Consider the following 16,909-nt stretch of genomic DNA (forward strand, 5'->3'; position numbering starts at 1 on the left):
TTTTTATGTTTGGCTGCTTTTGCACGCTTAAAAAAAAAAAGTTTTTGCATGACCACATTCTGAGAGCTATAATTTTTCTATATTTCTGTTGATACGCCCTGATATGACTCTATTTTTTGCAGGACAAGATTACATTTTTAAGTGGTACAATGACATTTTTTATCACTTTCTATTCTAATTTTTGGTAGGCAGAATAAACAAAAAACAGCAATTCAGGAATTGTTTTTTGTTAGTTTTTTTTATATACTGTTCCGCGTGTGGTAAAATTGATTAGGTAGCTTTATTCTTTGTGTACGATTACAGCGATGCCCCATTTATATATATATTTTACGATTTTTAGGAGGCAGAATGAGCAAAAACTAGCATTTGAAGAATTTTTTTTTTTGTTTTTATGCCATTCTCCGTGTGATAAAATTGATAATGATAAGGCTTCTTTATTCTTCTGGTCAATACGATTACTGCGATACCACATTTATACAAGTGTTTTATGTTTTGCTGCTTTTACACAATTCATACTATATTTTAGAAAAAGAATTGTATTTGCCTTGCTTTATTCTGAGATCTCTAACTTTTTTATTTTCCGCTGATGGAGCTGTATGGCGGCTTGTTTTAGGGGCACAAGATGTTGTATTCAGCTATACCATTTTTATTCACATTCAAATGTTTCATTGACTTTTATTCCTCTTTGTGTTCTGTGGTATGATGAAAAAGCATATAGCTTGCCTCTTTTTTTTTTTTTACAGTGTTCACTGAAGAGTTTAACTAGCGTGACAGTTTTATAGTTTGGGTCATTATGGATGCGATGATACCAAATACGTGTACTTTTTTATATAAATATACGTATTTATTGGTATAATATATTAAAATTTTCTGATTTTTTTTTACAATATTGAAAAACTTTTTACAATGCATTATACCAGCAATCAGAGTAATGTCAGTACTCTTTTTAATTGACATGCTTTTTCTATTTGCTTTCATACTCCTGTAATGAAAGCTTTTTTCTTTGAAAGTTTACAGCTATTTCCATAGAACTTGGTCAATAATGCCTGGTCAAGCATGTACAGTAGGTACATTCCAGGAAAGTAGTTAACGCCTAACATCCCAGGCAGATCTCGGTGTCCCACTTATTTCTGTACAGCAGATAACTGTTCACCTCCCTCTCAGCTCCTGGTAGGGCTCTTATTTGTCCTGTAGAATCACAATCCCCTGTTTCCCAGCATCGAGCATTGTCAGTTTTCAGAGCAGGTCTCCTAATCACGACTCTCACTTTCCTGAACTGCATGCTTGTTCAAAGTTCCGATTATCTCTATATGTATATCTCTATATGCATCTCTATATGTCACAGTGTATACTCAGATACTCAGAACAACCACTGACAGACCATTATTGTGTAGTAACAAAACGTAGCTACTCACAAGAACTGTCAATCAATGAGGAACACCTTCCCCCAAGCAAACAGGAAGTAAGAAAATTACAGAGTTGTGAACTTCTCAAGAGAACTTGAAAATACCACTTTAAGGAACCTGGAGTCCACTGGCGGACAAAGACAGAAAAGGGCCCCTGTCACGCTGCTGCTATGCAGGTAGATGTAAGCTCCACTAGATGGCAATAGAGCTGTGAACTACTCAAGAGAACTTGAGAATACCACTTTAAGGAACCTGAAGTCCACTGGCAGACAAAGGCAGAAAAGGGCCACTGTCACGCTGCTGCTATGCAGGTAGATGTAAGCTCCACTAGATGGCAATAGAGTGGAGGGAGAACTGCACACAGCAAGAGCAAATCTGCAATGCAGCAGCGAGGCTACCAGTAGGTGGCAGCAGATTAGTTAAACAAGCCGGGTCGATATTAGTCTGCAGCGTAGTACCAAAGGAATAAACAAACTCTGAGTCAGAAACAAGCCAAATGGGTCAGTACCAGTCAGAAGTAGATATGCCAAAGACAAGAGACAAACAGCAGGTCAGGGTCCAAGCCAAGTCAAATACCAGAGAGTCCAAAACATGAAAGGGGGAACACTGAGTGGGGACAGGAAGAGGGGAACAAAATAGACACGAGCAAGGTCAGCAACAGCAGAAGGACAAATCAGGGTATACACGGAGCCAGCTCCTCACGCCGTAGGCAGAAACTATGACACTGCCTGCAGGATGCAGTGAAAAGAAATAGCCAGCCGGGTGCCAGAATGAGGCAGAGAAAAGTTAACCCTTGACATAATCAGACCGGGAAAGGGAGATAGGATACAAAACACGGCCTGAATCATGACATCCCCTGTGCAAGAAAAATAAAAAGGGCCCTTTGCAACCTAAGAGCTCCTAAAAATGCAAAATTGTACCTGTTTTGGAGGTAGAAATGGCTCTTCTTACATCTTGGGCCCCTGTGCGGCCCCACAGGCTGCACCACTAATATTTCTACCTCTGCTGGAGTCACCTTGCCTATCAAGATCCTATACAAGTATGTCCATTCTTCTCAACCCTTAAGTGAATTGTAGTGGTAACATAATACATTCATTATCTCTTTCATGGTGTAAACAAGATGTGCCTCTTTATTGTACAACTGCTTGTCAGAAAATCAAAGAAGCAGAATTACAGAATTCACTTGTGGCAGTGCTCAATTACTGGATCTTTACAGACGACTTGATAACAGAACAGCAAAAAGTAAAAAAGTGGCTCCTCCACACTTGTGAAAAACTTAAAGGGTGGAATCTATCAGTCCCCAGATTATCCTACACAACTTAGTGCTATTGACAAGCTCAGTGATACATCATTCAGATGTTATGTAGGCAGTGCTAAATATTTAATGTGAAGGATTGTGATATATTCATACAGACTGCAGATGCCACTGTTGCTATTGTGATTGACACTGAGCAGACATATGTACTCAACAATAGCAGCTGTGATGCTTGCAGGCAATGAAAATGACACTATCCTATATAGAAATTAACATTAGTGGAGAAAACAAAAAGTTACATCTTTAATGATTTCTTATTATTTTTTAAATAACATAATAAAAAATATATATATATGCATATATTTGGATGATAGTTTCCCTTTAAGTCTTCCTAAACCGCAAAATTGATGCATTGTCATAATGTAAGCGACACCTTGACTGCAGGTATCTGCACTAGCTTCTTACAGACTTTGGCAGAACTTATATGTCTTGATAGAATCTTCTGTCTTTTACATGAAAATTTCTTTTACCGAGGTGCCAAAGCCATCTTTTTCACACATTGCCAAGCTTTTATGTCCTATGCTTTCCAATAATGTGAGCACCACTTTACAGAGTAATATCTTATAAAGTTCATTTCTCATGGAGAATTTGGTATCTTTCACTTCCAAGCTCCTCGGAATGTTTGGCCTGTAGTGCGGCGTAGCACTGTGAGGGTCTCACTGATGTCCCCCCTTAGTCCTTTTCACGTTAATGGTAGAATCCATTAAGAAAGACGCATCATAAGAATGAGATCAAGGCTGCTGTGAAGAGGTGTACCAGGACGAATGAAATGTCAATAGACAAGCTGGTCCAGAAGGACGCTGCTGAGGATGTACAAGAACACACCTCGTAACCATTCTCTGATCTGTTCTCGTCTTTCTGACCCTGGCTGGAATGGGCACCAGTCCGACTGCTTTCTGAACTTGGTCCATCTGACTGCATATCACTGCACACAAGCCAGTCCCGTGCAGTGGACTGTGGGTATCCTTGCTCTGCCTCCATTTTATTGTCGAGCACTTTCCAATATTCTTTTCCTTTGAAGAAATATGTTGCACCTAAGAAGAAAGACATCATCGTTAGCCATATTTTTCCCATCACATGGCAATAGTGTAATGAGCTGTGCAGATACAGCTATGGGTACGGTGAACACACTCTTCGACGCCCCTAATGTCTGCTTAGCATTTTTATTATATTTATGGTGCCTAATTTTGCTCACTCATCACTTTAACGTACGTCAATATTAAGAGCCATACACTTGCGTCATAAATGCTAGCGAATTCAATTGCTAAAGGGAATTTTATCAAATTATGTCAGCAGGAAAAAAAAAAGTACTTCAATGGAGAATTAGTGAAAATGAGAAGGAGAGAAGTGACAAGCCTAACAAAATAGTTTTTACATGCTTCGCGCTCCTTTTTATGGTAGTGCATGTGATGCTTAGCTACACAAGGCATTAGGTGTTTGGTGCAATTGTGCCAAATCTTATGTCTTCCAAGAATGGCAACTCATCTTTTTCCTGCCATTACTTGCTGTGCTTTTCGACTTCAGTTATGTTCCTGATGATTTCTTTTCGTAGCAGAATCATAGAGGTAGAATTTACAGCCACCATTTTTAATCTCTGTGGAGCTATTGTATGGTCATTGGGTCACCACCTCTATGTAAAAGCTCTATGTTTTTTTCTCTGGTTCAGTATGTTAGGTGAATAATCTAAGGCTGTTTCGGAGTAAAAAGCTAGCGAAATCAGGTAAGATTATATTTTAGAATTTAAACTGTAATTCAAAAACTTTAGAGGTTTTTTAATATAGAGTCAGATAATCATGTGTAGGGAGGTTGAAAAGCTGACAATCCATACTATATGGACAAAATATTGTGATATCTACATAATACACTTAAAAGAGTTTTAATAACATCCCATTCTAAATCCATAGGCATTAATATGGAGTTGCCACCAGTGGTGCACCGCCAGTGGCGGCAAGTCACATGGCTGCTATGGGGCTCGTGAGCCGGGGGAAAACAGTGTCAGCACTGGCACCAGGCCTCCCTACCCGTCATCGCACATTCAACTGTATTGGCATCCTGGATTCAGATAGATTTGAAAGTAATGATGAAAGAGTGAGCGTCATCTGACATTCCCTCCATCATTCTCTTCCATCATTCTTCCTCCGCGTCTGATGTCTCAGCACAGCAGGCGTGATGATGTCACTACATAGTGCCTGCTGCGCTAAGATGTGCTACAAAGATTGGAGTAGCAGAGGGAATGAGGAGAAAAGATGAGTATTGTTTAATATTTTTTAAATCAATGAGTACATTGTGGTGGCCATAATACTATATGGAGGGCTTTGGGGAGAGCATTACACTATATGGAGAACTATGGGCAGTGCATTGTACTATGGAGGACTATGGGGTGCAATATACTGTATGGAGGACTATAGGGAATGCATTATACTATAAAGAGGACTTTGAGAATGGCATTATACTACATGGAGAACTAAGGGGAGCATATTATACTGTATGGAGGACTAAGGGGAGTGCATTATACTATATGGAGGAATATGGAATGAATTATACTATATGGAGGGTTATGGAGTGCATTTTACTGTATGGAGGACTATGGGGAATGCATTATATTATATGGAGGACTATGGGGAGTGCATTATACTATATGGAGGCATATGGGGAGTACATTATATTATATGGAGGACTATGGGGAGTGCATTATACTATATGGAGGACTATGGGAACTGCATTATATTGTATGGAGGACTATGTGGTGCATTACATTTTATGTAGGACTAACGGGTGCATTGTACTTTATGGAGAACTATGTAGAGTGCATTACACTATATGGAGGACTGGGGTGCATGATGCTACATAGAGGACTAAGAGAAGAGCATTATACTGTATGGGATGCAGTATACTATATGGAGGATTATGGGGAGTGCATTACACTATATGGAGGACTATGGGAAGTGCATTATACTATATGGAAGACTATGGGGTGCTTTATACTTTATGGAGGACTATTGGAAGCATTATACTGTATGGAGTACTAGTGGGTGCAGTATACTATATGGAGGATTATGGGTGCAGTGTGATATATGGAGGACTATGGGGTCCATTATACTATATGGCGGGCTATGTGGAGCATTATACTTGGAGGGCTATGTGGGAGCCTTTATACTTTATAGAGGGCTATGTGGGTGCCATTATACTGTATGCAAGAAATTATACAATGTAAATATTTGTGTGGCATCCATCATACTGCCATAGGTCCATGAACAAAGTTCATGTTAATCAATACATCTTGGAATAACAAGTTCCACAATTACATGTGTTTAAAAAAATGTTCCTGTGTTGAGATAATCTTATAAATGTGCCCCTGCTGTGTACTGTGCAATGGCTGTGTCTGACCGTGCAGTGACATGGTCTGATCATACCACAGCTCCTGGGCAGGGGAGGATGCAAAAGAGAGGATATAGACATTTCAGCATGGGATTGCAATTGATTCTTTGAGGTAAAACATTGTTTAAAAACAGGCAGTGAAATGTTTTACCTTTCAAAAATAATCAGCTGCGATCCCATACTGTCCTGTCTGTAGCAATCCCTATGAGGTAGTTGCGGAACGGAGTTGATATTAGAAGCTAAAAAAAGTAAAATTACTTAGCTTGGTGTTTGACTAGGTTGTTTGTACCCACCATCTGACCATCCCATTGCATCATCCAGCGTAGCGGGGATCCCTTTCCAAAGGGCAGTCTCTATAGGGAAGCCATCATCCATTCTGTGCTCCCGTTCATTGTAACACCAGCAGAGGCTGTCCTTAAAGAAATATGTCTTATCATTGGGAGGCCAAGGAAAGGCAGCATCCACACCCCCCAGGGGCAATCCAAAATCTGTGATGGGTCGGGGGTATCCTTCTTCCACATTATTATCTCTGAAAACCCAGTAACGATCTCCTAAAAGAGTTGGTAAGAGGAATTGGGAAATCGGTGTCATTTCAAAAAGATAAGACAATAAAACTATTACTCTGTACTTCCTACAGATTGGTGTATGGATCTGCCATGGCTATAAGTTTCAGTGATCATGCGACAGCACCTTGGCCACCTTGGCTGCCCATTATACGACTTACTTACAGCATGTATGGTAACAGTATGCAACTTCATTATCTTTAACAGTTTGCCACATACTTTTAAAGGTAACCTTTTAGGTCCCCTGCACTGTTAAATTACATCCATGAACTTATAGTTCTTTATTAAGATATTCTAGTAAAGTTATTACTATTTTATGTAACTGTGCATACTGTATTTGAATACAATGAACACATACTTATAAACATCAGCTTGCTGTGTGCTTATGAACCAGGACTAGTCCGGTGAGGCATTTACAAACTGACACTAATCCTGGTTCAGTAGCTGCAGTCACTACCCCTGTACATGATTCACAGCTCGATTCCCCCTGTCATAGCTATGCTCTGCAATAGGCTATTAAAGGGAATCTGTCAGCAGGTGTTTGCTATTTAATCTGAGAGCAACATGAGGTAGGTAGGAGAGCCTGATTCCAGGGATGTGCCACTTATTAGACTGTGTAGTGTAGTTTCAATACAATCAGCATTTTATCAGCAGGAGATTATCACTGCTAGACTAGAACTCATGTGCAAGGCAGTCATGCTAATCTGTGTAATCTTAACCACACTATTGATTGGCAGTTTGCTGACAATGCACAGCGTACACAGGAATCTGCCAATCAGGGCTGTGGGTGGGGTTACATAGGGCTTAACATTCTGACCACTGCTACATCTACAAAAGAGAAACCAGGGATTCTATTAAAACTGCACCAAGCAGTCCAGTAAGTGATACATTGCTGGAATCCGAATTTCTTCCCCTATCTGCTCTCAGATTACATAGCAAAAACCTACTGACAGCTTCCCTTTAAAGAGCTATGTCAGACATAGTGAGATACTGGGAGGAGCTGAGCAGTGCAGCGACTGTCAGTCACATCCAGGGGGCATGATTGCAGTTATTGAACCTGGATTAGTGTCAGTGAGTAAATGCCTCACCGGACTAGTTGGGGTTCATTAGCATACAGTGGGGTACTGCTGTATATAATGTCATTTTACTCAAATATATGCCATTGTATAAAATGATAAAATAAAAAAAATGACTTTAATAAATAAGTAACAGGCAGTTTAAAAGCATCAGGGGACCTGACAGGTTACCTTTAAGATATTTACAAAGTTCATTCGTATATCGCAAGTCCAAAATTGTCATCTTATTAATGTTTTATTGCACTTTTCATCGGTTATTTATTAGTATAAAGGGCGATCGGAAGGTTATGGTGAGTGCCATTGCTGTCTGCATTAATTGCCGAGGCATATATTATCTGGCATTTAGTGTATATCTTAAATCAATGTACATTTTAAATAAGAATAATGCGTTACGAAGGTATTAGTCCTTGTGGGACACGGCCAGCAATAAAAACATTACCCTTGAGCAGAGATGTCATATTTTCATGGTCCAGGGCAAAGTGTAGGACAGAATAAGTAATATGTGTGAGATGTATCTATGCATATAAATACAGTATATGATGCAATTAAATATAGGGGGAGTCAAAAGTCAGAAACAACTTAAATGTCTGAAACCGTCTAGTTAGCTAGATCTTATCATTATCATTATGAGGCTAATATGTGTGCTGCCATAATGTCCTGCTTGAAAAAACCATCAAACCATCCAGTCATAATACGGGGTGGTTCAGGGCTTTCAATTAATGGCCTTTGATAAAAATATGATTGATTGGAGATCCAGCCCTGTCACCTCTACAGGTCAGCGAAGCATAAGGGCCTGGTACTGCAGCCCACCCCTGTCTGCCCTGCGGTAAGTGGCACAGCGGCCCCCATATTCATGGCGCTGTGCCTATATATCGAATGAAGTGATGACGGCACTCCAGGAAGTTCATGAGTTATTCTAAGAGACCATCAACTGAAACTTTCAGACAATTCCTTAAAACGTCTTTAAAACAGACTTTTAGTTGTTTTTTGACATTTTCCCCATTATAATTGCCGCTTTGGTAGGTTCAGGGTAAATTACAGAATACATCACATAAAGGCAACAGAAACTCCATATGTTCAATACCAATTTGCAAAAATATTCAAATATACCTTTAATTACTTCTTCTAAAATTGAGGAAAGAGTTAAAAAAACCCCTATGTCTCCATTGGTATAAGACAGTAATCACAGTTCTTTATTTTGTGACTCTATCAATATTATCATCTGCTCGGACACCATATAAACTGGCTATGCCGTGCGCTGTGGTTCTCCTACATACTGACTGATGTGTAATGGTACCTTATAGGGTTGTCCACTTCTCCACTTCTTTAAAACATATTCTCAATGGGTCCTGAGTGGTGGGTACAAAATCTACCTACCAGGCCAGTGCCGCTCCCCTGTACACTGGTCTCCTGGATTTTTCCACTGGCGGACTTAATAAGCCTGCTACAGCTGAAAAGGGCCGCTGATTGGCTGCAGAAGTCATGTGATGCTCCCGCTGGAAGAAGAGACCAGGTGACTGCTAGAGAATACAGTACAGCATATAAAGAAGTGGTGCACTGCTGACCCCACTATACCCCACCAGGTATAGATTTTTTAGTTTTTTTCCCACATCCCTCAGTCCATTTATAATGTGCTTTTAAACCTTTCCCGACACTTGAACTTTAGCTTTTTCCTCCCCCTTATCAAAGAATAATAACTTTTTAATTTTCCTGTTGACATAGCAGCCTAAGTACTTTATTTTTTGTGAGATGAGTTGTAGTGTTGAATTACATAATTTATTTTACCATATAATGTTCAGGACAATGGGAAAAATTTTGTCTATGGTTAATTCGTGAAAAAAACCCCACAATATTGCCATTATGTATTTTTTTGGTTGTTTTTCTAAGCTTCGATTGTGTAGTAAAATTATCCTGGCAGCTATTGGTTTGTGATGCCATTTTCTGAGAGCCATAACTTTTTCATTTTTCCTTCGAATTAACTCTGTGAGGACTTGTTTTTTCGCATGGAAAGCTGATGTTTTTATTTATTCCATTGTGGGTTACATAAGATGTTTTGATTTTTTTATTGCATTATTTTGTGGACAAAATAGGGAGAACAGTACGTTCGCCTGTATTCCGAATCAGACACACAGATTTAATCAGGTCCGGTGCATTGAAACTTGGCCGTCGGTGCCATAGAAGTACGTCCAGCATCCGGATCTCACGGAGTATAAAATCTGTCTCATTTCTTATAGAAAGAGTTTGCTAATTTTTATATACTTTTCTGGTTTGTACCAAGGTGGTTTGAATGTTTTGTAATAAATGAGCAGATTTCATACTCATTGGGATCTGGATACCGGATTTTCTTTGAGTGCCTTATTTTGTGGAAGTGGGGTGACTGAAAAAGGAAAGTTCTGTTGTTTTGATCTTTAAACAGTCATTAGTGTGATCTCTGATATCACAGTGGGTTTGTCTGTTACTTTTCCCAACTGGAGACTTTTTTTGAGATCCTTGGATGGGTGGCTTAAATAACATGTTTTGTCGATCAGATTTGCTTACAGTCCCCTGAGGATGCCAGTGAAACAATAGCCAGTGAGCTGAAATGTGGTACGATCACACATTAGTGACTCTGTAGGACTGACAACCGTGCAGTGAATGTCACATTTTTTCACAGTGTTGTCAAATTGAATAATACATAATATTGATAGCGTAGCAAATGTGCTGAAAAATCTTACACCAACAGAGAGTTAGGTTCTTCTTCTTGTTTTCAGCTTGTAGAATCCATAAATGTTATGTTTTATTATTTTTGTTAAAGAAGCACTCCCATCACGGTTTTTATCCTCTTAATATATTTTAGTCATCATATATACCACTGTGTACTTAGGCTATGTACCCACGTTGCAAAGATGCTGCGGAAATTTCCACATCATTTCCGCAACTCCCGCCATGGGAAAAACGCATGCATTTTTCCCGCGGAAAACAAGCATTTTTCACGCAATTTTCGCTTGCGGAATTCAAGCGCATTCCAAGAGATTTGAAGCATCGCTTGGAATGTGATTGACAGGTTGGTCACACTTGTCAAACATAGTGCTTGACTAGTGTGACCAGCTTTTTACTATTGAGGCCGCCTATGCAGCATCAATAGTAAAGATAGGATGCTAAAAATAATAATAAAAAAATAAAAAATCGTGATATTCTCACCTTCCTGCGTCCCCAGGCCTCAGTGATGCTCCCGTTCCCAGCGATGCCTTGCGATTAAGACCTTTGATGATGTAGCGGTCTCACGATACTGTAGTGGTCTCGCGAGACTGCTACGTCATCACTGGTCCTTGCCGCAAGGCATTACTGGGAACGGGCGTTGGTGGGAGCATCGGTAAGGCTGCCCGGGACGCTGGAAGGTGAGCATAGCCCGATCTTTTATTTCAATTCTTTTTTTTACAGGTATATGGTACCCAGGGCCTGGAGGACAGTCTCCTCTCCTCCGGACCGTGGGTACCATCTGCAAATGTTCTGCTTACTTTTCGCATGGTGAGCACAGCCACATGCAAAGTAAGCAGATCAATGCATTCCTATTGGTGCGCAATTGCGGCGATTCCGCAAAAATAATGAGCCTGCTGCGTTTTTTTCTGCTATGCGATTCCGCCGTGGAAAAAAATGCAGCATTAGCACAGCATGTGCGGAATACCATAGAAATGCATGGGGTGCGTTCTGTATGTGTTTTCACAGCATTTTCGCAGCGAAAAACACGGCAAAAGCGCATACAATCCGCAAAATAGGTGCACAGCCTTACAATTGCTCATTTGCCCTTTCTACCCAGTTTTCCTGCTTGAGTCATCATTATATACAACTAGATGGTGGCCCGATTCTATTGCATTGGGTATTCTAGAGTCTCTGTTAAAATAAAAAAATAGTGATATACTCATCTCCCAACGGCCCCCGGACTCTTTCTCTCCTCTCACCACACTCCCGACATCTTCCGGTCCCAGTAATGCTTAGCGCGAAACACCGCTGATGACGTTGCGCTCTCGCGAGAGTGACATCATCTCTGGCCCTTCTCGCTAAGCATTACTGGGACCGGAAGATGCCAGGAGCGTAGTTAGAGGAGGGACAGAGTCCGAGGGTCGTCGGAAGGTGAGTATATAACTATTTTTTATTTTAACAGAGACTCTAGAATACCCGATGCGATAGAATCGGGCCACCATCTAGTGTATTATATGCCTGTTACACCCGGAGCTGCTGTCACTATTCTGCTGTTATCTAATGTATTGTACTCCAGTTACAGCCAGAGCTGCAGTCACTGTTCTGCTGTTATCTAATGTATTGTACTCTAGTTACACCCAGAGCTTCTGTCACTGTTCTGCTGTTATCTAATATATTGTACTCCAGTTAATCCCAGAGCTGCAGTCACTGTTCTGCTTTTACCTAATGTATTGTAGTCCAGTTACACCCAGATCTGCAGTCACCGTTCTTCTCTTACCTAATGTATTATACTCCTGTTACAGCCAGAGCTGCAGTCACTGTTCAGATCTTACCTAATGTATTGTACTCCAGTTACACCCAGAGCTGCAGTCACTGTTCGGATCTTATCTAATGTATTGTACTCCAGCTACACCCAGAGCTGCATTCACTTTTCTGATGTCACCTAATGTATTGTACTCAAATTACACCCAGAGCTGCAGTCACTGTTCTACTGTTACCTAATTACCTAATGTATTGTACTCCAGAATATGTACAGGACTGTGCCTGTATAATGAGCAATGCAGCAGTGATGCCTTTAACGGCTGTAATGTGCCTGTACAATAAACTGCTGTGACCAATCAGCGAGGTGGGATTTCCATTACAGGCAGACAGACAGAATTAGACAATTATATAGTATATTTTACATCACTGCAAAGTCCCTGGCAGCCCAGCACCACCCCCTCTTCAACTTCTGACCCAGCTACTCCGCTCTTCCCCCTGCCAGCGTCTTTGCAGTGATGTAGAATTATAGTCTTGGCGTTTTAGTGATTTCCTAACTCTTCAATCTCACTACATTGTTTTCATATTTTTTTACACTTACCCTTAAAGAAGACAATTTTGTGATCAGTGGTTCTCTCATAAATTGCATCCACACTGTCCATGTTTAGTGGCAGTCCTTTCCAGAATCGATGAATTTGAGCCGGCTGGAGGGAAACTAAATGTTTATTGCGGGTGAGTCTCCAGAAATACTTGCCTACAAAGATGAAAATATATATAAGTGATAACAGGAAAATATATTCACCATGAATATCATATATGTACCAGTAATAGGGCCCCCACCTACCAATTTATAAAACTGGTATCTTTCTATGTAACAGTAGGGACTTTAAAGAATCTCAAGCTCCATGTTTGGGGTGAGACTGTTAACTATGAGCCCACTATAGCTTCATCCCTAATGATACCATTATAACTCAACTTTGACAGATATGATGATTTTTTAACCCCCTGATGGATCTCACTGAATTACAACATCAAGTATAACCTATTCTCACTGTCAAAAATCAATGGCGAATCCAATGGAAAAAGAAAAATAACAGTGAATAAAACCTTATTTCTGCTTAATAGTAAGTCTACTTTTTGAACATTTTTAGAGCTAGTCCTACATTATTAACCCCTTAGTGACCGAGCCAATTTGCAGCTCAATGACCAGGCCAATTTTTACAATTCTGATCCCGCTGATTCTGAGATTGTTTATTGGTGACATATTTTACTTCATGTTAGTAGTAAAATGTCTTCTATATGACTTGTGTTTATTTATGAAAAAAACGGAAATATGGCGAAAATTTTGAAAATTTTGCAGTTTTCAAACTTTAAACCTTTATGCCCTTAAATCAGAGAGATATGTCACACAAATTTCTTAATAAATAACATTTCCCATATGTCTACTTTACATCAGCACAATTTTGTAAACAGTTGTTTTTGTTAGGAAGTTATAAGGGTTAACATTTGACAAGCGATTTCTCATTTTACAACAAAATTTACAAAACCATTTTTTTAGGGACCACATGATATTTAAAGTCATATTGAGGGGTGTACATTACAGAAAATACCCAAAAGTGACTCCATTCTAAAAACTGGGCGTGCTTCACAGGAACTGAAGCAATGTGGAAGGAAAAAAATTAACATTTAACTTTTTTTTGCAAAAAATTTACTTCTGAACCAATTTTTTTATTTTCACAAGTGTTAAAAGAGAAAATGAACCACAAAATTTGTAGTGCATTTTCTCCTGAATACGCCGATACCCCATATTTGGGGGTAAACCACTTTTTGGGTTCATGGCAGAGCTCACAAGGGAAGGAGCGCCGTTTGACTTTTTCAACGCAGAATTGGCTGGAATTGAGATCGGACACCATGTTGCGTTTGGAGAGCCCCTGATATGCCTAAACAGCGGAAACCCCCAACAAGTGTCCCCATTTTGGAAACTAGACCCCTTAAGGAACTTATCTAGATGTGTGGTGAGCACTTTGATCCCCCAAGTGCTTCACAGAAGTTTATAAATGCAGAGCAGTGAAAGTAAAAAATCATTTTTTTCCTCAAAAACGATTTTTTAGCCCGCTATTTTTTATTTTCACAAGGCTAACAGGAAAAATTGGACCACAAAAGTTATTGTGCAATTTGTCCTGAGTACACGATACTCCATATGTGGGGGGGAATGACTGTTTGGGCGCATGGGAGAGTTTGGAAGGGAAGGAGCACCATTTTGGAATGCAGACCTTGATGGAATGTTCTGCTGGCATCATGTTGCATTTGCAGAGCCCCTGATGTGCCTAAACAGTAGAAACCCCCCACAAGTGACCCAATTTTGGAAACTAGACCCCCCCAAGGAGCTTATGTGTGATGAGCATTTTGAACCCCCAAGTGCTTCACAGAAGTTTATAAACACAGAGCAGTGAAAATAAAAAATCTTTTTTTTCCTCAAAAATGATTTCTTAGACCACTGTTTTTTATTTTCACAAGGGTAACAGGAGAAACAGGCCAACAAAAGTTGTTGTGCAATTTGTCCTGAGTACGCTGATACCCTATATGTGGGAGTGAACCACTGTTTGGGTGCATGGGAGAGCTCGGAAGGGAAGGAGTGCCGTTTTGAAATGCAGACTTTGATGGAATGTTCTGCGGGCGTCATGTTGCGTTTGCAGAGCCCCTGATGTGCCTAAACAGTAGAAACCCCTACAAGTGACCCCATTTTGGAAACTAGACCCTCCAAGGAGCTTATCTAGATGTGTGTTGAGCACTTTGAACCCCCAAGTGCTTCACAGAAGTTTATAGCGCAGAGCCGTGAAAATAAAATTTTTTTTTTTTTTCCACAAAAGTGATTTTTTAGCCCCCAGTTTTTTTGTTTTCCCAAGGGTAACAGGAGAAAGTAGACCCCCATAGTTGGTGTGCAATTTGTCCTGAGTATGCTGATGCCCCATATGTTGGGGTAAACCACTGTTTGGGCACACATCTGGGCTCGGAAGGGAGGGAGCACCATTTGACTTTTTGAACGCAAAATTGGCTGGAATCAATGGTGGCGCCATGTCGCGCTTGTAGACCCCCTGATGTGCCTAAATAGTGGAAACCCCTCAATTCTAGCTCCAACCCTAACCCCAACACACCCCTAACCCTAATCCCAACCCTAATTCTTATCCTAACCCTAATTCTAACCCTAACCCTAATTCCAACCCTGACCCTAATGGAAAAATGAAAATAAATATTTTTTCTTTATTTCATTATATTTCCCTAACTAAGGGGGTGATAAAGGGGGGGGTGTTTACTTATTTACTATTTATTTTATTTTGTATACTGTGATAGGATTTATCACAGTGATCAAAATCTACATTGATTGAATGAATGGAATCTGCCAGCCGGCAGATTCGGCAGGCGCACTGCACATGCGCCCGCCATTTTCTTCCCGGACCAAGATGGCGGTGCCTGTTGTGAGTTCATTTTCCCCTTCACTACTGAGGCCCGAGGAACTCCCTCTTCTGGTGAAGAAAGGTAGTGAGCCTGATTGTCAAACACCTGGGGCTGATGATGATGACTGGCTGAGTGGAGTTAATGACTGGATATAAGGCTGCCGACGCCCTTCTGGCCTGCGGGTGATTTCTCTGTGGACTTGGAAACCAGTCTGATTCCTGCTCATCTAAAGCTAAGATTTCTGCTTTGCCTTTTTGCATTAGTGTTTTGTTTTCCTTGCTTTTCTGGATTCTGCCATTCCCTGCTGGGGTGAGCTGAATCTCCTTTTGCCTGTTGCTCTGTCTTCAGAATTTTCCTGAGTACTGACATAGCCGTTTTTGAAACCTAGCGTCTTCAGGGCCTTTTTTACTGTCAGTCTGTTGGCTCTTATTTTCATAGGTTTTTTCACGGATTGCAGACAGCAGCCTTCCTGTCCTTTCCTATCTAAGCTAGCTTGGGCCCCATCTTTGCTCAGTCTATCTTTCTGTCTGTGTTTTGTTCTTTCTTCTTGCTTCACTGTCATTATATGTGGGGGGCTGCCTTTTACTTTGGGGTCTGCTCTGGGGCAGTTTAGATTTCCCTTTCTGTCTTTAGGCTATGTAGTCCTCCGGCTGTGATTGTGGGGCCTAGGGTATCGTAGGAGCCCCCCACGGCTACTGCTAGTTGTGTTGATAGGTTCAGGGGTCTGCAATCCGATAGCTGCCAAGTTCTCTGGTTTTCTGGACTTAGCTAGCATTTCTATTTTTGCCTCCTACGGTGACTCAATCATAACAGGTGCCCACCAGAGGAGGCAGGAGGGCCCGAGGACCACCAGGAGGTACCGGGGGGGGATCAGGGACCCTATTTCTCTCTATTTCTGCGATCCCATCAGAGGAGAGAGAAAGTGAAAGCAAAATCGCGTTTTTTTTGTGGTCGCCGTTATACGGTTAATAACGGCGATCGCAAAAGCGGGGTCGGTAAAAACCAACCCAAATCATGTTCTCTGGGGTCTCGGCTACCCCCGGCAGCTGAGACCCCAGAGAAAATTCGACTGGGTGGGCGCTTTACACTTTTCCCACAGCGCCGTTAATTAATGGCGCTGTGGTTTAAGTACCCTTAAATACCGCCATTAAAAGGTGAATCGGCGGTCGTTAAGGGGTTAAAGAGAATTTCTCAGTAGGTGTTTGCAATATAATCCAAGATCAGTATGGTGTACGGGCAGAAACCCTGATTTCAGTAATACGTCATTTGCTGGGATGT

At 40.8% G+C, this 16,909-nt stretch overlaps 1 protein-coding gene across 3 annotated transcripts in view; it reads right to left on the minus strand.

Annotated features, from left to right (window-relative positions):
• Positions 1-2,514: 2,514 nt before the first annotated feature.
• MMP17 (matrix metallopeptidase 17) overlaps positions 2,515-16,909 on the minus strand; it is a 253,619-nt gene continuing 239,224 nt past the window's right edge. For 2 of the 3 annotated variants that reach the window (XM_073557032.1, XM_073557033.1), the window contains exons 8-10: positions 12,777-12,929; positions 6,393-6,650; positions 2,515-3,755 (exon numbers count right to left, since the gene is read on the minus strand). In XM_073557032.1, coding sequence (XP_073413133.1) covers positions 3,439-3,755; positions 6,393-6,650; positions 12,777-12,929 — 728 coding nt within the window. In that variant the 3' untranslated portion in view covers positions 2,515-3,438. Of the gene's footprint in view, positions 3,756-6,357; positions 6,651-12,776; positions 12,930-16,909 lie in introns of all 3 variants that reach the window. The other variant, XM_073557034.1, reaches the window with a different exon arrangement.

Source organism: Dendrobates tinctorius, unplaced genomic scaffold, assembly GCF_039654945.1.
Source record: "Dendrobates tinctorius isolate UK_male_01 unplaced genomic scaffold, ASM3965494v1 ptg000243l, whole genome shotgun sequence".
In the NCBI taxonomy this organism is placed as follows: domain Eukaryota; kingdom Metazoa; phylum Chordata; class Amphibia; order Anura; family Dendrobatidae; genus Dendrobates; species Dendrobates tinctorius.